Source organism: Rhinatrema bivittatum, chromosome 9, assembly GCF_901001135.1.
Source record: "Rhinatrema bivittatum chromosome 9, aRhiBiv1.1, whole genome shotgun sequence".
Classification (NCBI taxonomy): domain Eukaryota; kingdom Metazoa; phylum Chordata; class Amphibia; order Gymnophiona; family Rhinatrematidae; genus Rhinatrema; species Rhinatrema bivittatum.
In genome coordinates, this window is record NC_042623.1 from 169,427,083 (window position 1) to 169,449,892 (window position 22,810).

The 22,810-nt window shown below is 45.2% G+C and overlaps 1 protein-coding gene across 8 annotated transcripts in view; it reads left to right on the forward strand.

Moving 5' to 3' along the window:
* Positions 1 to 22,810, forward strand: part of ATG4B (autophagy related 4B cysteine peptidase) — a 120,756-nt gene that overhangs the window by 44,473 nt on the left and 53,473 nt on the right. For 4 of the 8 annotated variants that reach the window (XM_029616354.1, XM_029616349.1, XM_029616346.1 and 1 more), the window contains exons 2-3: positions 6,098 to 6,199; positions 14,982 to 15,053. Coding sequence is in view for 7 of the 8 variants with exons in the window: in XM_029616349.1 (XP_029472209.1) it covers positions 6,098 to 6,199; positions 14,982 to 15,053 (174 nt within the window). In the remaining variant the exon portion in view is untranslated. The remainder of the gene's footprint in view (positions 1 to 6,097; positions 6,200 to 14,981; positions 15,054 to 22,810) is intronic. The other 4 variants (XM_029616351.1, XM_029616347.1, XM_029616350.1 and 1 more) reach the window with 2 other exon arrangements.

Genomic DNA, 22,810 nt, shown 5'->3' on the forward strand with positions numbered 1-22,810 from the left:
CTTCCTCCTTTTTAAGTTTTTTGGTTTTAGATTAGGTGGTTACTGGAAGGCTACAACTGGTGGGGGGGGGGGGAGCAGGGAATATTTTAGCCTTCGACAGACAACCATTTAACCTGAAACAAAAACTTTTAAGAGTAGGCACAAAATTCTGCAAGTTACGCTAGCGTATATCACCGAAAGGAAACGCATTCGAAATAAGGGGCTCCCTTTCATATTGTGCCTGTGACCCAATGCTACAAAGGGGAAACAAGCCAAAACTTGAGGACAGGAATCTGTGTTCATAGGCACAAGGTAAAACATTACACAGAAAAAACAGAATGAGGCTCTTCTCAGAGGGAGGATCGTTCCCTTAATGACCTCACCAGTCAGGGTACTTAAAGGGAACTTTAGAAGTTCACAAGAAGGGGAAAAGCATTTGAAATGAGGATGATCAAACACAAAAGGACTGAATAAGGGCATTGGCTTTCTCTCCCATAATCAAATACAGGCCTTTTCAATTGCAAAAGTTTAACTGTCTCCCCACCTCTGTTGTTCTCCAGCCCTCCCGCCTTCCTTTATTGAACTGTAATGGCACCTGCAGGCAGCCACACTCCCGTGATGACTCGGTATGATTTAAACCCAGTGTAACCTCTCTGTTTCTTCACAGATCTGATGAAGAGACGATAACCCTCAAAAGCTTGTCACAGATGTATTATGTTAATCCAATTTAAAAAGATATCACCTACATCCTATTTTGTTGACACTTAATTTACCGAGGACAATACTTTGAAATCCTCGGCTCCCTGCACAAAGAAAAGCAAATAGAATGTTAAGTATTATTAAGAAAGGCACGGAAAATAAAACTGATATCATAATGCCTCTGTACTGATCCACCTTGTGACCACACTTTGAATACTGTTCTGGTTACCCCCATCTCAAGAAAGATAGAGCGGAGCTAGAAAAGGTACAGAAAAAGGCCACCACGAGGAAAGGCTGAGAAGTTAGGGCTCTTCAGCCTGGAGAAGAGACGGCTGAGGGGAGATATGACAGAGCTCTATGAAATATTGAGCAAGGTGGAATGGGTAAACGCAGGACAGTAATCTCCACTTTCAAATATTATTAGGACTAGGGGTCACTCCTTAAAGCTAATAGATAACACATTTAAAACAAATCAGAGTATTTTTTTTCAATTCACTGAACAATTAAATAGTGAAATTTGTTGGCAGAGGGAGTAGATAGCATAGCTGAGTTTAAAAACAGATTTGGACCAGTTTCTGGAGGAAAAGTCCGTAAAACATTATTAGCCCTAGCTATAAGCAAGAAGGATTGGATCTGTTCTTTGGGATCCTGCCAGATATTTGAGATCTGAATTGGCCACTGTTGGAGACAGGATACTAGACTTATTGGACCTTTTGGTCTGACCCAGTGTGGTATTTCTCATCTTTCTTAAGTAATGCACACAAGACATGTTAGGAACATAAAACATGAGTTGTGCACAAAGCATTTCATGGTGCAGAAAACATGATTTGGGCATAAATCACGAGTACAGGACCCCCAGAGACTAGCACTAGGCCCAGAAACTTTACCTTTGGGCCAAGTGTTAAATTGCCAGCAGCAAGAGATATGAATTTAGCCTATGCACTTATCTGTGGGGTCGATGCAATATCACGCGCGTCCAAACTGGGCGCCCATTTTTTTTCAACGCTCGCACATCCACCTCTCCTGGGCATGCGATGCTCTATTTTAATGAGCTGCCATGGTAAAAAGCAATTGGGTGCCGAGGGGAGCTGTGGCTGTGCCCGTGTTAGGAGAAAGGGTGCTCAATATGAGTGACTGTTTTCTCACCTGCAGGAATATGAGACAGAGTGACTGGGGCAGGCAGGGTGGCTGTATTGCGGTGGGAAGAGTGATGCCCTTCGCTTGAATGCTTAGTAGGAAGAAAATACATCTACATTGGTGCAAATAAAAACATCCAGCCCGAAGTGTCAAGGTGCTGAGAAAGGAGAGTGTGGCTTCTTGCAGCAGCGCTCGGTAGGGCCGCCCTCCCCACAGAAAAGCAGTATTTTTTGTTTTTAGTTGAGCCCTTGACGTGCAGCTTCGGGGCTGGCGTTTAAATTTGCCATGTTAAAAAGTGCACATTGGACACATGGCAATTTTTTGCATCAGAGGTAATATCTAATAGCATCATCTGCATGGCATTTACATGTGATGAGCGCTATTAGCACTAATCCCCTTATTGCATTGGATGTTAGTCTAGTGTGTCCAAAATGCGACTCCATCTGTGAACATAAGATATGCCATACTGGGTCAGACCTATGGTCCATTAAGTCCAGCATCCTGTTTCCAGTAGTGGCCAATCCAAGTTACAAGTCCCCAGACATTAAATAGATCTCAAGCTACTATTCCTTATTGATTAATAGCAGTTTATACATTTTTCATTTAGGGACTTATCCAAACCTTTTTTAATTCCATTTACACTAACTGCTGTAACCACATCCTCTGGCAATGAATTCCAGAGCTTAACTATGCGCTGAGTGAAAAAGAATTTTCTTCAGTTTGTTTTAAATGAGCTACTTGCTAACTTCATGGAGTGCCCCTTAGTCCTTCTATTATCTGAGAGAGTAAATAACCGATTTACATTAACCTGTTCCAAGTCCTTTCATGATTTTATAGACCTCTATCATATTCCCCCCCTCAGTCGTCTCTTCTCCAAGCTGAACAGCCTTAACCTCTTTAGCCTTTCCTCATAAGAGAGCTGCTCAATGTGGGTTAACCTGTGTGCTAGGCTGAGCATACTTTATTGCATCGCCCCTGAGTTGGGAGAAGTAATTAATGCCTTGATTAACATGGGATTTGCAGGGAGGCGTGCTAATTTGTGTACACATTTTTTGTGCAGCAAACTTCTTGTTTGGCAGTAAAGTTGCATGCACAAAAAATTACATACAGCCGTGCACCCCTTTTACACTGGGGCCTCTGTTTGTTGCACTCATATCTCCCATAAAATTTGGAGACCATCCCCACAACGATGCGGAACGTTCTGCAAGTGTGGGTCTTCTCAGGACTTTGAATAACTGGATGACTGCATATAATTCCTCTTTTTGTGCAAGCAGGCGGTGTGAGGTAATACAGAGCGCTTATAGGCGAGGTGGCATGAGCAAGCAGGTTGGCTGTAAATTTTCCATATTGGCGTGGATGGTAGAATGATGTCATGCAATTGAAGCAGAAAGGTTGTAGAAAGGTTAGTAAATGGGGAGGAGGAACGCGAGTGAGAGGAACCAGAAACATCTATCCGGATACATGGCCAGAATGGATAAGAGAGAGAATTAAGCTGCTCGAGCTGATTGGAAATCTAATTTGCAGGGCGTGGCTGGAACCAATACTGGAAGCAGTGCTGCCGGAAGGTGCATCCTGCTTCACATTAATGGGCTGCGGCCATTTATTGTCAAACAATAAACTGTTATCGGATGGAGTTGTGTGAGCCTGCAATAATTTGGGAAGGGTGGGTGGCTGGGCGTTAGACCCAGCCTTTCCACTGCCCACATTGTGGATAAGGGAAAGAAATGAAGGATACAGATCCAGGAAGCTGTGCCTGATCTTTGGAGAGAGGCTACGTAGTTACACAGAAAAAATTGAGATGGAAGAGCAACAGCCTGGCTGCTTGACTGCATGGCACGGTAAATAAGGGCCTCGCCACCATAGGAAAGTGGAAACTCGTATCCCGAGAAGGATGGGTAAAAGGTGCCCGGCAGAGTGCTCAGGAACGCGTTTATCCATATTTTTCCCTCCTGTATCCTGACAGAGTCTTAAAACAAGCTTTTCACGTACATCTGTTTGCAGTTCATGTATATAAAAGGTATTTTCATTACGAATATGCTTAATGTGCAAACTCCTCCTCCAAGTTATTTATTCTTAAGTGTGCAGCAATTCTGAGCATTTCCAGTTAGCCTGTGGTTTTTCTTGGGACTCTGGGAGACCCAGGTATAGCACAGGACTCCCATGTTCTAGGTGAAATGGGGGCAAGATTTGGAAAGCCCAAAGGTTCTCCAGAGCTGCGAGCTAGGAAAAGAAGCGATGCAGCCAGGTTTATAAAGAAGTCACTGTCGGGCCGATACAGAAAAACAGGCGAGAGAGCAGGCGAGCGCACAGGCCACTCTCCTGTGCACGCGATTCTGTATTCAAATGAGGGCCCGCGGCAAAAAGAGGCGCTAGGGACACTAGCGCATCCCTAGCGCCTCTTTTTGGACAGGAGCGGCGGCTGTCAGTGGGTTTGATAGCCGACGCTCAATTTTGCCGGCGTCAGTTCTCAAATCAGTTGACAGCCACAGGTTTGGATACCGGATGCTGGCAAAATTGAGTGTCCGGTTTTCAAGCCGCGGGCCGATTTCAAATTTTTTTTTTTTTTTTTTTTAACTTTTTTCAACTTTCGGGACCTCAGACTTAATATCGCCATGATATTAAGTCGGAGGGTGCACAGAAAAGCAGTTTTTACTGCTTTTCTGTGCACTTTCCCGGTGCCTGGAGAAATTAGCGCCTACCTTTTGGGTAGGCGCTAATTTCTGAAAGTAAAATGTGCGGCTTGGCTGCACATTTTGCTTTCTGAATCGCGCGGGAATACCTAATAGGGCCATCAACATGCATTTGCATGTTGTGGGCGCTATTAGGTTCGGGGGGGGGGCTATTACCCCTTACTGAATAAGGGGTAAAGCTAGCGCATCAAAGGCGCGTCCAATCGCGGGTTAACAGTGTGCTCCGCCAGAGCGCAATGTACTGTATCGGCCTGTGTGTGAGTACACAGAAAATCAACCTTCGGCCTGCAGAAGTTGAGTGGGAAGATCAGGTTGCTGTCCAGCTAGATAAACGTGCGAGTAACTTTATTTGTCACAACCTGAAGTGCAGTTATGCACAAAAATGGCAACTTTTCAAAAACTCGGGTTACATGCTTAAGTCTTGAACGGCCCCCACCCCTCTTTTGTGATGCAAAATTTATGCAAGTTGAGTATTTTATAGGTGGCCAGAAATGCATGTTGAGCCCATAGGGCTGATTTATGCACCAAACTCCCAACTAAGCTTTAAAAAATTGAGCCATGAGATTTTATCATCACGGAAATGCAATCTGTGAAAATAGTTCTGAATTGTACAAAGCCCACACCAAACAGTGCAGCGCTGATTAAAACACTTAGCAGTTTGGGGATTTTGGTGATTGTCGTACTCCTTATCGATTGTAGATGGGTTCTACAATTGTGATCTGAAGTTGTGATTTTTAGGCCCATCTGTGCGTTAAAGTGAGTGTTGCCTTGGAGGGTTCAAACTGGAGTCCTCATCTTCGCAGGAGGGTCCATGGGAAGGTGATGGGAAATGAGCAGAGAGAATTTAGGCAGGTGGTGCATGATTGCCCTATAAGAGTTTCTCAGTTCTAGCTGTCTCTTGAATAGCGTTGCCAGATATCCTGCTACAGGACAGTCCTGTTAAAAGAAATTGTGTGTTCTGCTTATACTTTAACGGAGCACATGATCGTTCTGTTTTCAGTCTGGCCATATATGAGTAGATCTGGGATGTTAAAAAAAAAAAAAAAAGTATGTGTGGGGGGGAGGCAGGGTGCAGATGGTACAGTGACTCATAACCCCCACTCCATCCTCTCTCTCCCCTTCCCCTTCCCTTCTGCACCTTCCAGGTTCCTCTCCACCTACTTACTCCCATCTCTCCCCGTCTTCTTCAGACTCCTCTCTTATCATGCCACTCTCATATTCTTCATCTCTCTCAGTTTTGGGGGGCATAATGCCATGAGCAGAGTGATGGCAGGCCAGTGGGGCGGAAACATGCGGAGCATGTGCTTCCTGTCTCTGCAGCTGCTTTTCCCCTCATGGTACACACTCCCTTTGTATTCAGGAAGCATCGGAGGGAAGGAGAAGTGGCTGCAGAGATAGGGAGCGCAGGCTTATTATCCCCACGTTGCTGATCTCACTGCCAGGGAGGAGGGTCAGCCTTTTAAACATGTTTGGTACAGCTTCTGCAAGGGAATGGCTTATAAAGTTATATGTGTCCACCCTATGCTTGGGTTGCTGAAATGATGCCTTTTTTATTTTCTAATCTGTTGACTGCTTCTTTTTCTTCTCCCCAGCCACTCTTACCTATGACACCCTTCGTTTCGCAGAGTTGGAAGATTTCCCCGAGACTAGCGAGCCAGTCTGGATTTTGGGAAAGAATTACAGTGCCCTTACAGGTACCTCACTGCTTAATAAAGGTCCTGGATTCTCACTGATGGGCGAGCTTTATCTGACACTCGTCTTGCAAGCATACTCTGAGCAGCCCGCTTATCTCTCTCCCTTTCTATACTCGCAGGAACATTACAGGCAATCTTGTGGAGCTCAGCTAATGTACACAGATGTTGGTAATGTTCATGCTTTACACCCTTCATCCTCACTTCCAGCTTTTCTTCAATGCCCCTGTCCTCTTCAGTTCCTTTCCTCCCATTCCACCCTCCTACCTTGGGATCCTGTCAACGCCAACCCCTTCTCAACCAAGTCTGGCTTTATACACGGGTCTGTTTGGCCTGGGCCAAGCACAGCAAAATTCTGGGGGGGCAGAGTTCATGCCGGCCTTGGACCCCTGATCCCAGCCCTCCTGTTGCCGAGGCGCACTTCTGAGGCGGATCTGTTTGTGACTTTCCTGAAGTAATCTTCTGCTCCAGGAGGAGATCAGACACTTTTTTTTTTTTTTCATTTTTTTTGCAGGACAGGTGAAAACCTAGGTAAAACTTGAGAAAAAACCACAGGGAACTATGATACTCATAGCTCATATTTGGTTGGGACAGATTTGTTTTCTGATTCTGCGTGAACTATTCCTCAGGAAACCAATTTCGGACTTCATTCCACATCATCTCCTAGTCCTTGTGGCCTGGATGTAAAGAAGGATGTAATTCGATTGATTGTTTTGTTTTCTTTAATTTGATGAGGTGTCTCAAGTCTTTCTGACTTTGAAAAGGAATTCTACTATGAGGTTTTATGATTTCAAATAGAGGACGTTTGCTAATCTGGTATGAGAGTCCCACACATAAACCACTTGAATACCTTCTACATCTCTCAGAGTGAGACTGATCTCAAAACCAGCTCAGTTAGGGTACACTGCAGCGCAATTGGCACTTATCTCTAACATATAGAAGAAAACTATTTCTGTACAGCGTTTAGTTGGCAGATTCATGTGGGGCTTACTTCAGTTTAAGTCTCTTGCTGTGTTCTGGTACATTGTGGTGGTTCTAATTTGGATGATTAAAGCCCATTTTGAGCCTCTGAATGTTTGTGAACGGAAGTACGTGTCCTGCCTGGAAGGTAGTCACTACAGCTCGCAGTCAGCGAGGTCCAGGAGTTAATGAATTATCTACTTTACACTATATTTTCTACATAGACTCAAAGCAACCCAGAATGGCTTTTCTCATTAGATTGAAATTTTCCAGGGATCAGTCCCTACATATAGCCAGTATCATCTGCTTTTAGATTCACAGCCTTTTACCTTGCTGTAGATTTGTCAGTTCAGTGTGAAGAGAACATCTTCCATGTTATGGCTTGAGTTCATGTCTACATAGGAGATGGCTCAGTACTGTGTTGAATTAATAAAAAGCAGAACAGAGTCAGAAGGCAGCAAGTTGCAATACAGATAATAAGCTCTGTTTCCTTACTTAATTGTGTTCCAGTACTCTTTAACAGCACTTTTGAAAGTATCCCAAGATCAGTTAACATATTGCTTTTCTTCACATTCTCTAGGCACATTTAAAGGAGTCTGCCGTTGAATTCACAACCTCTTGCGTTGCTTGTGTAGGTTTTCCATTGAGTCCACCAAGAGGAAACTTCCTCAGTTTTATTCATTAAGGGGCAGATTTTCAAAGGGGTATGCGTGTAACCCCCGAAAAGCTGCCCCTTCCACCCGCTGCGCGCGCCAAGCCTATGTTGCATAGGCTCGGCAGCGCGCAAGCCCCGGGATGCGCATAAGTCCCGGGGCTTTCCTGGGGGGGGGGACGTGTTGGGGGCGTTCTGTGGGCGTGGTTCCGGCCCGGGGGCATTTCGGGGGCATGGCCGAGGCCTCTGAAACTGCTCGCGGGCCAGGGAATTGCGTGCCGGCAGCTGGCCGGCGTGCGCGAGTTACACCAGCCTCGGGCAGGCATAACTTTCATAATAAAGGTGGGGGGGTTTAGATAGGGCTGGGGGATAGGTTAGGGAGGGGAAGGTGGGGGGAAGCGGAAGGAAAGTTCCCTCCGAGGCCGCTCCGATTTCGGAGCGGCCTCGGAGGGAACGAAGGCAGGCTGCTGATTTTGCGCAGCCTTGCGCGCGCCGACCCCGGATTTTAAAAGAAACGCGCGGCTACGTGCATATCTATTAAAATCCGGCTTACTCTTGTTTGTGCCGGGTGGGTGAACAAAAGTACGCACGCTCGTACTTTTTTAAAATCTTCCCCTAAGAGCAAAATTTATGCGGAAGTTCATGAGGAGATGTTTTGAATTGAAGGTCTCTCTTTAACGATCTGGTGAATTACAGTGCAATCTCTTCACCTAGGGATATCTGCTTGGAATATACTAAGGATTCCACTGCTTTGGAATTCCATTCTGTTTCACCTTCGATCTGAATCTATTTTCATGAAATTTAGGAAATTGATTAAAGCCTGGTTTATATAATCTGGTATCTGATTGATTTTTTAGTCCTTTTTTTCCTTTTGAATCTGTAATTAGTTTAGACTTTTTCATGTTTATGTTATAATTATTGTTATTCTGTCTGTATGTTGCTATGCTATTGTTTTTTATATGTACTATTTTTATTGTACACTGTTTTGATATTATTTCATGAAAATTGCCTCCTGCTGGTGCTCTTTGTCTTCTGTAGTTATCGTTTCATGGTTTAAGTTCATGTGCTCCTCCCAAAATAAGCCCATTTTCTTAAGCGCTTCCCTTACTTGCTCCTTAGATTTCACACATGTAGTAACTCCGTTCACTGTAAGTAACAGACCAAAGCGAAGAGGTGAAGCCATCTGTAGCGGATATTTTTTGTTCATTATGCCAGTAATTTCTTGAAAATCTCTCTCTTGCAGGGTGATTGGTGAGATATTTAATATGTCAGTTTTTAATTCTTCCCAGACAATGCTCCTGAGGGCCTGAGCTTTCAATATTATTTCTTCCTTTATGACAAAATTGTGAACATTCACAATTATATCTCAGGGAATGTTGGTTTTTCTTGTAGCCCCAGAGACCAATCAGCTTGATCGATTTTTTTTTTTTTTTTTTTTTTTTTTAATCTGTAGGTTTTTGTTTGCCTGTTCCATTGTAGCTAAAATCGCACAGGCTATTTTCTAAATCACTCTTTTCGGGGAGACCCTGCACAAAGATAGTCCTTTAAATCACTAGATTGCTTATGTGAAGCCATCCTACTCTATTAAATAACATTGCGCTTTAGGATTATTATATTTGGTGTCCACTGCCATGCGGAGGGTTCCCAGTTTGGTCACTGAGTTGAGTCTTCTACACCCTGGGTTGGCTGGGGGTGCTGTGGAGGGAGTCATGGTCATAGTTAAGGGTGACACATGTTGACCAGACTTAGAGCTCATGATACAGGATTCCAGAAGGATCTTGGTGTATGATTCCTATTCTCAGGACCATTGCTGCAGTATCAGACTAGGAACAGTGGGAGAATAGGCCTATTAAAATACAGCAAATATCCCTGAGTAGTTCCTAATGAAGGCTTATGGTGCCAGAATCCCAGCACAGGTTACAACTGAGCTGGGAAAAAAAGAGGTAATAGGTGGCCAGAAAAAAAAATTATTTTATTGATGGATTTTTATTTTTTTTTCAACATCCGTGCAGAGCTCTGCCTGTGATACTACTTCCTCTTTCTACATCTCAAGTTTCTGCCTAAGGTAGTTTCAGATTTCCATCTTAAGCGGTTCATCACTGTATCAACATTTTTCCCTACATTCTGTGGATTGCAAGAGAATGCTGCCTTTTCTCTGGAGCAGACTCAAACACATAGGCTCCCCACTTCTGTATTTGTTTTGGGGCCCCCCAATAAACCTGGCAATGCTGTGACAACCTCACCATTTCCAGTTGGGTAGTGGACTGAATCCAGGGCTGGCGCAATGCACTGTGCAAGCCGTGCACTTGCATAGGGCGATGGCTCCAAGAGCTGGCGGCCTGGGTCCATCAGTGGCCAAATTGAGCGGAGGCTGCGGGGCCACCAGGAGGACTCCACCACGCGGGCAGCCAAAGTTTAAAAAAAAAAAAAAAGCTGCGGGACGCATAGGCGGCTTGCCAAACCTCTGCCTGATCTCATGTAGGGGAAAACACATCCTCTGCGTTAGCCAGAAGCAGGAGCAGCAGCAGCATTTGAGTGACATCATCTCCTGCTGCTGCGGGGTTCGTCTCTCAGAGGAGCAGTGAGATTTCACAGCTCCTACCGCAAGACTGGTTCTGCAACAGTAGGAGATGATGTTGTTCAATTGTTGCTCCTGCTGCCGGCTCGTGCAGGATGAGGGGGAAACCTGGTGCTAATACATTGTGCTAGGGGAGTCCCTGCACTTGGAGTGGGAGGAGGAAGAGCCTGGCAGTGACTGGGTGAGAAGGTGGGGGGAACAGCATAGGGAAGGGGAAGAAGGTGATGAAAGGGGAGGAAAGAGCAAGAAATGGAGGGAGGGAGAGAGGGAGAGAGGGGAAAAGCTGAGGTAATAAGGTGAGAAAGGGGAATCATCAGATAGAAAGGGGTGAGAAGGAGAAGACTAGAGGGACAGAAGTAGGGGAAGAACTGAAGTAGTGTGGGAAGGGGGAGGGAGGGAAGATCCTCTGGAGGGAGAGAAGGGAGTGAAAAGTGGGGGAAAGAGGAAAGATAATGAGGGAGAGGGGAGGAAGAGCTGAGTGATGAGGTAAGGAGCTGAGGTAATGAGGCCAGGGTCCACCTGGTGGCCCCCATCCATCCGCCGATGGCCTAAGTAGAAGAGAGGCTTTGGGCTGCCAGTGGTCCGCATCCCACCAGCACCTCAAGTGGAGTAGAGGCCACCTTGTGATCCCGACCTGATAGAGGCCAAGGTGATGAGACGGGCCCAGAGCTCCCAGGGGAGCAATTGGAAGAAAAGAAAAGCTGAAGCCCGCGTGTGTGAGACAGTGTGTGTGCGCACGTGTGGGAGAGAGGGAGTGTGTGCATCTGAGAGAGGAAGCATAAGTATGTATATGAGAGAGAAAGTGTGTGTGCATATATGAGAGAGAGGAGAAAGTTTGTGTGCCCTCCCTCCACCACTAATCCCCGGTATGGAGAGTGGGGAAATTTTTTTTTTTTTAAATCCTTATTAGTTTTAATTATTGGGTGATTGCTGTGTCTTCTGTTTTGAAATATGTTATTGGTGTTTGGGAAATTAAAAAAAACAAAACAATTTAAATGAGTTTTTAAATATTGGATGTTTATTCTTCAGCTGTTTTGAAATATTTCTTTTCATTATTAATATGATTTTACTATTATGATTGATATTTTATATTTCGTGATATTTAATGAGGAAGGGTGATGTCTATTTTTGCATTGTTGCACTGTAAAGAGTCTGGCTTTTTGCGATGTCCAGTTCAGTTTTTGTCTGCACATTACTATTTCTACTTTATGGTCTCTTTATTCTGTATTTGGTGATGGTCTGTCAGTGTTTGAATGTGTGACAGAGGTGAAGTATTCTGCTAGTGTGTAGCTTCTCTGTAGGGTTGTATAGCAGCTTGGCTTATTCCATTTTCCTAATACGAGGTGTATTGGTATTTTAGGAGCTGGTGTTATATTGCAATGTTACTTTTTCATAGGCCAAGATTGTTATTGTTTGAGCTCTGGCAATTAGTTCTGTTTTGGCATGGGAGGTTTTCTATATTGTAATTGTTTACTAATAGCTTTCTGAGGGTCAAGCCAACATTCAACATGCATTACACTAGGCCTAATAACATATGGGTATTTTTGTAGGTTTTTCTGGTTGGCACCTCAGTAGTGCATGCAAATATAATATACAGGTTGTTGTAAGGATATTTTCACCTCAGAAGACTATATTCCGAATGTTATTTTAATGCATAATTTGTAATTGTGTGTTTGTAGAAGGCCAGAGCGGGGGAGGGGGTGTTAGGGCATCTAATACTCATGCATTGGCCATGAGTTCCAGAGGAGAGGTGGTGGACCTGGATAGGGAGGAATGGCCGATTTTAAAGTTTAGATTTCTGGAGGGAGATGAATGAATCACGGGCGCAGGGGGAGCAGCACACCACTTGTTCACACAGGGCAGCAAAACAATTAGCATTAGAGTTAGGACTTCCCAACAGAGAGCTTCCAATAATAAGAAAAGATGTCCAAGTGCCTATAATTAAAGACTCACCTGAGCTAAAAGATTCCAATTTATCTCTATCAATTGAAAAGCAGAATGTTAATACAAACAAAAAACATATTTTGAAATGTTTGTATGCTAATTCCAGAAGTCTAAGAAGTAAGATGGGAGAATTAGAGTTTACATCACTGATGGCATAAAGTCCAATAGGATAAAGATCCTGCAAGAAACTAAATGCACAATCAAATTTTTGACTAGAAATCCCTTGTATGTTGGAGAAGAGTATAGCGATAGGAGTATACTACTCTCCACCTGGCCAAAATGGTGAGACAGAGAGTGAAATGCTAAGAGAAATTAGGGAAGCTAACCAAATTGGTAGTGTAGTAATAATGGGAGATTTCAGTTATCACAACAAAAAATAGAGTCCACAAATCCCAGTCTAAAATGAAGCAACCAGAAACAAAAAGGTGGGATTCAAACAACTGAAATATAATAGCTCCAGTCAAAATGAGCCAAACTTATAGAAAAGGTGTCAGCAAGCCTGATGGCGAGTCATTCACCGAAGTGCTAAGACCGCCCCGACCAATCAGTCATCCACCTTCTTAGAAGAGAGTAATTTTTTTTTTTTTTAAATTTTCAAAGCAATTAAAAGCAAAAAAACAGTCCAAAGTGTTATCAAGTAGCGAACCCAATAACACGGCCGGTGTTTCGCTGGAAAGCTTCCTCAGGAGTGATGCAATGGAAACACTTGAAGGGCCGTTTGGTCTTTTTCGGCCGTCATTTCTATGTATCTATGTAAAAATATGCCAGTTAGCAGATGGCAAAATCTGTAATAGTGTGAACAATATTAGCAGGGGTAGGAAACGTGAAAGGTGATTTGAAAAAAAAACAAAAAACTAAAGAAATGATGAATATTTCAGAACTGTGCTTCAATACAAAAAAAAGTTCAAAATCCATGCATTTAAAACAAACTCCTCCCCTCCATTAGCTACTTATCAGTTAGGAGGGCAAGAATTGGCATCTGTTTACTCTTAAGGTTTTTTTCCTGGTTACCATCTCAGATGATCAGAAGGCTGCCAGTCAGTGTGATGATAAAGCTTAAGAAGCAGTATGTATGGCCAGTAGGAAAAAGGAGGGCTACAATAGAAATGCACAAACATCTAATAGGCTTTAATAGATTCAAGAAGCTAGCATTTTCCCTAGAAAAAGGAATTCATGATATAAAGGTGGATGGAGGCTCAGTACTACTTTATGGAGAGCATAGTTGATGTCTGGATGAATCTATCAATGGAAGTTGTAGTAACCCAATGTTGCACACTTAAAAGAATCTATTTCAATGAGTCCAGAGTTTAGAAACCAAACATAATCTTTATTTTCTGTAACAAAAAAAAACAAAACAATAAGCAGGTGTTATTGCTGCAATGACAAGTTCTGGTCCCTGTGACCTGTGCCGATACCATGGTCCCGTCCAGCAACAAGACTTCTTCCGGCAGCTTCCCTCTGAACTAAGCTCTATAGCCAGTGCTGCTTTCCCAGCTGCTGCCTGTTTGATTTTATTTTTTTTCTGGGGAAGGAGGCACACTCAGTTTCCAACCTCCCATATATATACTGGGAGATTGGAAACTGTCTATATATATATATATATATATATATAAGTATATATATATTGACAGATTTCAAGCATGCTTTGGACAAGCAAAAGAAGGCACTGGTAAGGGCGGGGGCTGGAGGCGAAGAAGAGAGAACTGGAGGAGGGTGACCTGGAAACCTGCGCACTCTTTTACCTGGAATGGTAAAGGGCCAAAAGTGGGAGACCGTGAAAACAAGTTGCAGAAAGAGGTGGGACGACTTTATCAAGCTCTTGGAACAGGCGGTGGTCAGCCAACAGGAATAGTCCTGGGTATAAGGTAGCAGGTCACCTAGCATGGGGTGGCAGGACAACTGAGCTTGGAGAAGAGACGGCTGAGGGGGGATATGATAGAGATGTTTAAAATCATGAGAGGTCTAGAACGGGTAGATGTGAATCGGTTATTTACTCTTTCGGATAGTAGAAGGACTAGGGGACACTCCATGAAGTTAGCATGTTGCACATTTAAAACTAATCGGAGAAAGTTCTTTTTTACTCAACGCACAATTAAACTCTGGAATTTGTTGCCAGAGGATGTGGTTCGTGCAGTTAGTATAGCTGGGTTTAAAAAAGGATTGGATAAGTTCTTGGAGGAGAAGTCCATTACCTGCTATTAAGTTCACTTAGAGAATAGCCACTGCCATTAGCAATGGTTACATGGAATAGACTTAGTTTCTGGGTACTTGCCAGGTTCTTATGGCCTGGATTGGCCACTGTTGGAAACAGGATGCTGGGCTTGATGGACCCTTGGTCTGACCCAGTATGGCATGTTCTTATGTAATGCATGAAAGATCTAAGATATGAGAAGGAAAAAAACTGAAATGAAAGAAAGGGGTGAGACAAAATCATCTAGATGCATACAGCAGAAGGGAAGCGTGGACTTTCTGAAGTGAAAGGAAATAATTATGAAATTCAGAATAAATGAGCACAGTTGATTAAAAAAGAAGCCAATGAATTCTACTGCATGAAAATGTTTTAATGCAGGTGTCCTTCAGATTGTACATGCACACTGGTGAGGGAAAAGTCATGCTGCCTCTTCTGTTTTTTGTTTTTTTTTGCTTTCTAGAAAAAGAAGAAATCCTTTCTGATGTCACATCTCGGCTTTGGTTCACCTACAGGAAGAACTTCCCAGCCATCGGTAACACTCTCTCATTTTGTAGGCCTCTTTTTTTTCATGGGTGTGGGGTTGGGCAGGTCTCTGTGAGCAGTGTAACACAAAAGAAGGGAATATTTAAAGCAGCAGCTCAGCATAGCAGATCAGCCTATGGAGGTAAAATTTCCTTTAATGAAATGGTTATAATCTCTGGAATTTTTAGACTGTTGTCCTCTTGCACTTCTTGCTGACCAGAGACTCCCAGTAGTTACTGTTAGGGAGAATGTCACCAAACCCGTGTTTTCCGGTAGGACTTAGGGTCTGTCCAGCAGGTGTCAGCACACCTGGAAAAGAAGAGATTTTTCCTATTAATATGCTGCCTCTAGTGGTAGAGGAGAAGAAAAGAGAACAATAGATTGCAGCATGAGCAGAAAATTCAAGGGTGTTTGGACACATAGGCATCTCAAATTTGATTCCTGGCACTTGCCATGTGCAACTGGTGCAGCCCCTGCTACGGAAAAGTGGAGTTGTCCCTACAGGCTGGCACAATCCTTTGTGCCAGGAGAAGAGGCGCTGCAGCCTGGCTGTGCAGTCTTCCCTCCATCAGCTGTCCCCTAGGGCGCAGCAGCACTGCACCTAGATGATGGAGGCCTAAGGAAAGCACAGCAGGAAAGCGCATGAAGCCTCAGTGCATAGCTGAGCAGTGGAGCTGCTCCTCATCCAGGAGTAAAGAGTTATTGGACTCTAGATGCAGGAAACAGGGATGAGACTATACCTCCTGTTGTTCCTGCAAGCACAGAAAAGCTTCCTCCCACCCCCTGGCACTAGTTCCCGGAGCTATCTGAGGTCAGGGGTTGAGCATGGTGCAGAAGTCTGTGGTGCCGGGTGAGATTCCAAAAAGTGTGCCTAAATGTCATGAGGAACCCTCCAGGGCTGGACGAGACAAGCTGAGCAAGGCAAGGCTGGAGCATAGGAACACATGAACAATCACCTAGCATGATTTATGCTATAGACAGAATATAATCATTTATAAATACATAAATAAACAACCGGGAGCTCAGGAAAAAACAGGTACGCAGGACAACCAGAAATGCAGGAGTAACATGCACTTCTACTAGGCAGAACACCCATTACTGTGGTGAGGTAATGCTGTGGGGCCTTTGCTTAAATACCCGGTCGGGCTGAAGTCCTTGGGAGCTGCTGCTCAGTGTTTCCCGCCATGGGGCCTATATTATGTGCGCACTCCTAAGGAGAGGCAGCTGCTTGGCCGGGATGGCAGCATCAGTGGCAGATGGTGGCATTCTGCCATGACGGGAGCCTCCAGCAGTGTCGGACAGCAGCTTGCGGGGCAATCCTGTGAGCCACCAAACGTAACACTCTCTCTTCAAGGACCTTCAGATGTGACTGTGGCAAACACTGACATTTTGCCTTAAGGTGGCCTAGAAGCTGCACTTAAAGTACAAAACCAGGCTTCTCCTCGCTTTGGGATGGTGCAACTACCACACCACTCCATGATGGCGGAGTCAGCATTGAAACGTGCTAAGCGCACTCATAGTCAATCCAAAATGCCTTCTGGGAAGGATCCAAAAGTATTGGATGTGTTTGGGGAAAAAGGTCTTCCAGGGATCCATGTTGAGTACCCGGATTGCAGCTTACCAGCTCTCTCTACATGGTGCAGGATTTACACGAATGCATACAAAAGATGAAGTCTTTGATGGAATCAGACCCAGAGCAAGCGAATTTCCGTTGAGCAATGGAGGATGCAGAGGAATGTGAGAGACACCTAATTCATTTTGTTTATGAAACTTTTGACATTGTGGCCAGGATTTTGGCTGCTTCCATTGAAGCCTGAAGGTTGCACGGTTATGAGCGAGTGGTCACAGAGATAAAATACATGATAATCTTGCAGATTTCCTCTGCACAGGAGACAACTTATTTGGTGACAAAGTTCAAGAGATGGTGGCTCTGATTTATGTGTAAATGGTTTTTATTGGTATTTCCAATGAGAAAAATATAAACACCTAGGGAGTGTGGGGTACTTCAACACTCCCTAGCCCTTTCAAAAACAATGTGCTTGCTGTACAAATACTCCCCAAAAAAAAATCCCTCTCCTCCCAGAAATCCCTCCTCCCTCCCACCCTCCCTACCCTCTGTAGTCTCTGAAACATGTCCACATTCAGTTGAGAAAGAGCATACTACTTGGTTGGAAGTTGAGAACCATCCACAGTGGTAATTCCAGGCCAGACAAGTGGAGCCTCAATAATTCAACAGTCTGCTTCGAGCTCGGTGCGGAAGGGTCTTGAATATAAGTGTCCCAAATTGTAAGAAAGCGGCATCGAGCGGGCAGCGCATTCCGGGCCGAGAGGTATTCCATATGCATAAGCGAATAAAAGAGATTTCGCCAGGTCCAAAAGAAAGGTGGATCCGTGGTCCTCCAACCCATCAAAATAACTCGTTTCCCCACTAGACAAGCTTTCTGGATTAATAATCGGGTGCCAAGATCTCGGATCCTCAGTGGGGGAATACACCCAAATAGGATCCATAATGGAGCTACCGAAATAGAGACCCCCAAAATTGTAGCTAGGTATTTACCCAACTGGGTCCAAAATTTCTTAATAGATGGGCAGGTCCAAAAAACATGTGACAGTGTGCCCACCACCTCAGGCCAACGACCACAGGATGCGGACGCCGCAATGCGCTGTCTATGCGCCATCTGCGGGGCAATATAAGCCCGTCCCAAAAATTTATATTGCAACTCACGGTAGTAGGCATTGAATGAGATCCGGGCCACCCGAGCAAAACATGCATGTAATAATGACGGAGTGAGCACAAACTCTCCATCCCCGTTCCAGCGGTCAACAAGGACGGCACAAATGTCCACCCGCCTTACAGCTCTGAGTTGTTTATAGTAGTAAGATCGGGAGGGAACCTGCCTACCTTCCAGTTGTAACAGCGCATTCAGTTTGTGGAATGTGGTTTGCATCCGGAATGCCAGAAACAGACTATGCAGGTAATGGACAACTTGCAAGTATGGGAACACGGCTGAGTTCCCCATACCATAATGTTTCTGAAATTCAGCGAGAGGGAGCAGTTAGCCCTCTTGTGTGAGCAAGTGGCCTAACCTAGTAATCCCGCAAGCCTGCCAGTGTTGGAAGGCTGCAGTTTGAGATCCCGGAGAGAAATCAGTATTCCTCACTATCGGTAACAGATACGCACAGACTCGCAGTAACTGCAATCTCTTAGTAAGCTGCACCCAAGCATTCCTAAGCGGTCTAATCACACTAGAGGTAGTCAGAAAAGAAGATAGTTTACCAGGTTCCACTTGGAGGGTATAGGTCAAATCAATGGGGTTTGCTAGTGCACTGTCTGCCGCAAAGTGCGTGAAGGAAGAATCCCCTAAGATCCAGTCCCTGATCACTCTCAAGTGGCATGCCAAATAATATAACTCCAGCTGGGGCACTCCTAGACCCCCCCCAATCCCCAGCGCTCCTGTAACCAGACAAGCGACAATCGAGCCTTCCCCCTCCCCCCCCCCCCCCCCCCCCCACCTGCCACAGAAATCACCGCAACAGGCAATCTATGAACCGGAGATCTTGACACGTAAGCTGTAACGGCAAATTTTGAAGAATATATAGCCATTTAGGCAAGATCACCATTTTATATAAATGTACTCGACCAATCAAGGACAAAGGCAAAGATCACCACCACTGCGTGTAGTTGAGAAGGCAGGGGATATTGAGAGAATAGGCTTGGACGGGGTCCGCGGACAAGTGGATCCCCAAGTAGCAGCGAGAATTCTCTGTCCACTGTAAAGGAAAGGAGCCCTGCCAGCATTCTCAAAGCTCATCTGGGAATGCTAAAGCAGTTGATTTAACTCTGTTGAGCCGAAAAAAGCCAAAGGTTTCAAACAAATCTAAGAGTGGCAGCAAGGAAGTTGCAGAATCCGTTAGGAAAGCTAGCAGGTCGTCCGCGAAGGCTACACACTTAAACATTTCCGCCTGAAAATGAACACCCCCCCCCCCCCCGAATCGCAACAGTCTTTTGTATTGCCATTAATAAGGGTTCCAATTGCAGTATAAAAAGCAATGGAGAAAGCGGGCACCCCTGTCTCGTACCGCGTAGAATAGGAAAAGAAGCAGATTTGCCTCCATTCACAAGTAAAGTTGCCTGGGGATTTGTATACAACAGTTGTATAGCATCATAAAAAAACAACCCGTGAACCCCATGTGACGCAGTATGCAAAATAAATAACTCCACTCCACTCTGTCAAAAGCTTTTTCTGCGTTGAAACTAATAGTTAAAAAGGGGGTCTGTGTAGTGCGACACATTTCCATTGCAGTGAGCACCCGACGCACATTGGAAAGTGCATAACGCTTCCGTACGAAGCCCATTTGATGAGTACCGACTAATGACGGGAGAAGGATGGCTAACCGATCAGCCAGTATTTTTGCCAACAATTTTAGATCAAAGTTGAGCAGAGAAATGGGTCGGTATGAATCAGGAGATAAAGGGTCCTTACCTGGTTTAGGGATAAGTGTAATGTGGGCATGGTTCTGTTGAACCGGAAAGCTGCCCTGACCAATGAGATCCGAGAAAAGTGATGCCAAAGGAGAGGCAAGTCGATCTACGAGACACTTATAAAATTCTGCCGAATATCCATCAGGACCTGGGGCTTTCAATCTCTTGGACCAATTGATTGCCAACTTGATCTCCTCAGGAGTAATAGGGGAATTCAACATTTGCCGCTGACTCTCTGTAAGCTGTGGGATCGGCAAGGAGGCGCAGAATCGAGAGCAGGCTTCCTCCGACCAACCCTCCGACTGGTAGAGTTTGCCATAATAATCTCGGAAAAGCTGTAAGATAACCTGTGTACTCGTTTCAATAGATCCCGCAGGTGACTGCAGGCCTGCAACAAAACAGGGTGCTCGTGTGGATCGAATTAAGTGAGACATCAGCTTGCCTGCCTTATTACTGTATTCATAGAGCTGGTGTTTGATAATAGAGCAAACTCGTTTTTTGCTTGTTGGTGTAATAATGTCTTTAGCGTACATTGAATAGAAAGATAATTGTCTCTCCTACAGCTTGTGTTAGTCTGAAGAAGTTTGGCCTTCACAATCCGCAGCTGGGTATTAAGATGTAGAATTCTCTTATTTAAGGGTTTTCTGATGATGTGCCAGATAAGAGATGATATCCCCCCGAAGAACGGCTTTTGCCGTATATCAGAAGAGAGTTTTTGATTAAACTTGTCATAATCGGACCATTTCTCAACCAAATACAGTTGGAAGCCCCTGTCCTCGGCCAGGTAGAAAGGGAACAGCCACAGTCAAACTCCCCCTGATGCAGGCCGCAAATTCAGATCTAGCCACACTGGTGCGTGGTCTGAAATCACTATAGCTTCTATCCCAGCATCGGACACCTTAGAAAAAGCATGACCACTGACTAGAAAGTAATCAGTGCGTGAGTACGTGGCATGTGCCAGAGAAATGTGTGTGAAATCTTTCTCTCCCGGATGTAAAGTGCACCATGGGTCTACTAAATGCAAAGCACTCTCCAAGAATGCAGAACCCTTTCCTAGACCCCCTTCCCTATGTCTATTATGAAAGGCATCTAGTTGGGGGTCTCTGATGGTATTGAAATCTCCCCCTAGAATAAGTGTGTCAGTCAAGTATGGGAGCAAGAAGGAGTAGAGAACCTGGAAGAACTCCGGACTATAAGTATTGGGTGCATAAAGATTGCAGAACACCACCGTCTGGTGATATAACTCAGTTACCAGAATAAGAAACCGACCCTCTGGCTCTTTAATTTCCCTGTGGACCTGTATAGGCAGGGCTTTGTTAAACAGTATCGCCACCCCCACCGATTGAGTAGTAGCCGAGGCATAGTGAACGCTACCTACCCATTGTTTACACAATTTGGCATGTTCCAAATCTGAAAGGTGAGTCTCCTGTAGGAACCCTACATCAGTGGATGTTCGCCTGAGATGAGTTAAGATTTTGGATCGCTTAATTGGGGAGAGTTTGCCACACACATTCCATGACACTACGCGAGTCGTTACATTAGAAGGCATCTATTTGTGATTAGTACTTGTAGCAGATCTGATCCTAGCAACCGGGTGCAGACCCTCCCAGCCGGGGGTCCATCCTCTGAATAACCAGATCCTGGCCAAGGACCGACATTTTAGGCTATAGTTTTCACAACCACAACATTGAGCATTTAAGTCAGAGACTATCCCATACCCCCCCGCCCACCCTCCTGATCCCCCTACCCCCATCGTCATCCCCAAAATTACCTGAGATCAGGTATAGACATCACTATCTCACCATTCACGGGAGAGAGAGTTGAAAAAAAAAAAGAAAAACCCCTCCCTCCACCCCTTTCCGCCATCCAGTTCCATCACCCCAGTTACAAAAGACAAAAAACAGTAGAGAAAAAGTTTGTTTCCCCTATATTACATGTCAAACATGAACAAGAAAATCGAACTGCAAACACATAAATTCGGCACAGCACCCCACTGGATGTGAAAGGTCACCAATACTCCCCAAAAGAGACCCAGCGTCTCCTTTGAATCCAATCTTGAGTATGAAGGAGCATGTTCACCCCCCTCCATGTCTGCTTGTTCTCCAGGCTCCTTGGCTATCTCCGGATTCAACTTTTTAACGCGGGTGGGTAATGAAAAGAAAATGTCAATAGCTGATGTCTCCAGCAAGGCCTGGGTAAGTTGGCCTCAGGGGATATTCAACTTCAGAGAGTCGCCGAAGATCGCTATGACCTTTGGGCAGTAAATATTGGAGGCCCAGCTGGAGAGCACCTCAGCGTGGTGTCTCCGAAAATGGAGCTCACAGCAACCAGCAGTCCCCAAAGGCCCGAGAACACCCGCCGTTGAGAGATACGCCCTTTCTCAACCATTGCTCAGAGAGCCGACGCAAAAGCGGTGAAGACCTGCGCCCGAGATATCATAGTGGAGGGCTAACAGGCGTTGGGGTTGATAACCCCACCAATAGTGCAGCCAACACAGTATATTAAAGAACATTTTAAAATTTAACAACAGGCTCATTGTCAAGCTCGCCAAAGAGTAGCGCAGTGTCAGCGTTCCAGAGAAGGGCGCCTTTGACTCCATGCCCCTATGTATGTTATGCCACTATCAGCTCCCTCAATGCAAGGATCCAGACACCGACTCTTGCACTCACAAAGCGTTTCGCCTATTCGGGGTCCTCCAGCCACTTCACCCCCTCCTCAGTCACCACGCGCAACTGCGCTGGGTAAAGTAGTGTCACTCGAAGGCCCAGATTGATCAGCTGCGAACAGTGTGATGCCATAGCTCGGCGCTGCGCCGAAACTCCCACGGAGAAATCCTGAAAAAGGAGGATCTTCTGTCCATCGTAAGTGAGAGAGCGTCCGCTCTGGAGAGCACGCAGGATATCTACCTTATGGGCATAATTAAGGAACTTGGCAATAACTGGCCGAGGGCACGCAGCGTTTGCCTGTTTAGGACCCAAGCGATGGGATCTCTCCACCCGCAATGGCCCGTTGGCGCGCGGGAGTTCAAGTTGTTCCTGCAGCCATTTTTTGAGGACTGCAGGGAGATCTGGATCACGTATAGTCTCTGGGAGCCCAATTAGGCGAATATTTGAACGGCGCAATCTGTTCTCCAGGTCCTCGATGCGCCGCTCTTGTTGCGTCATCAAGGCCTCGAGGTCGACGGAGGGAAAGGTGTCAGCCTAAGCCTTGGAGCCAATTTTTGACCATTTCCTCCTGAAATGGTGACACAAGGGACCGGTGGGTCCTGAAAATTGTGGTGTATG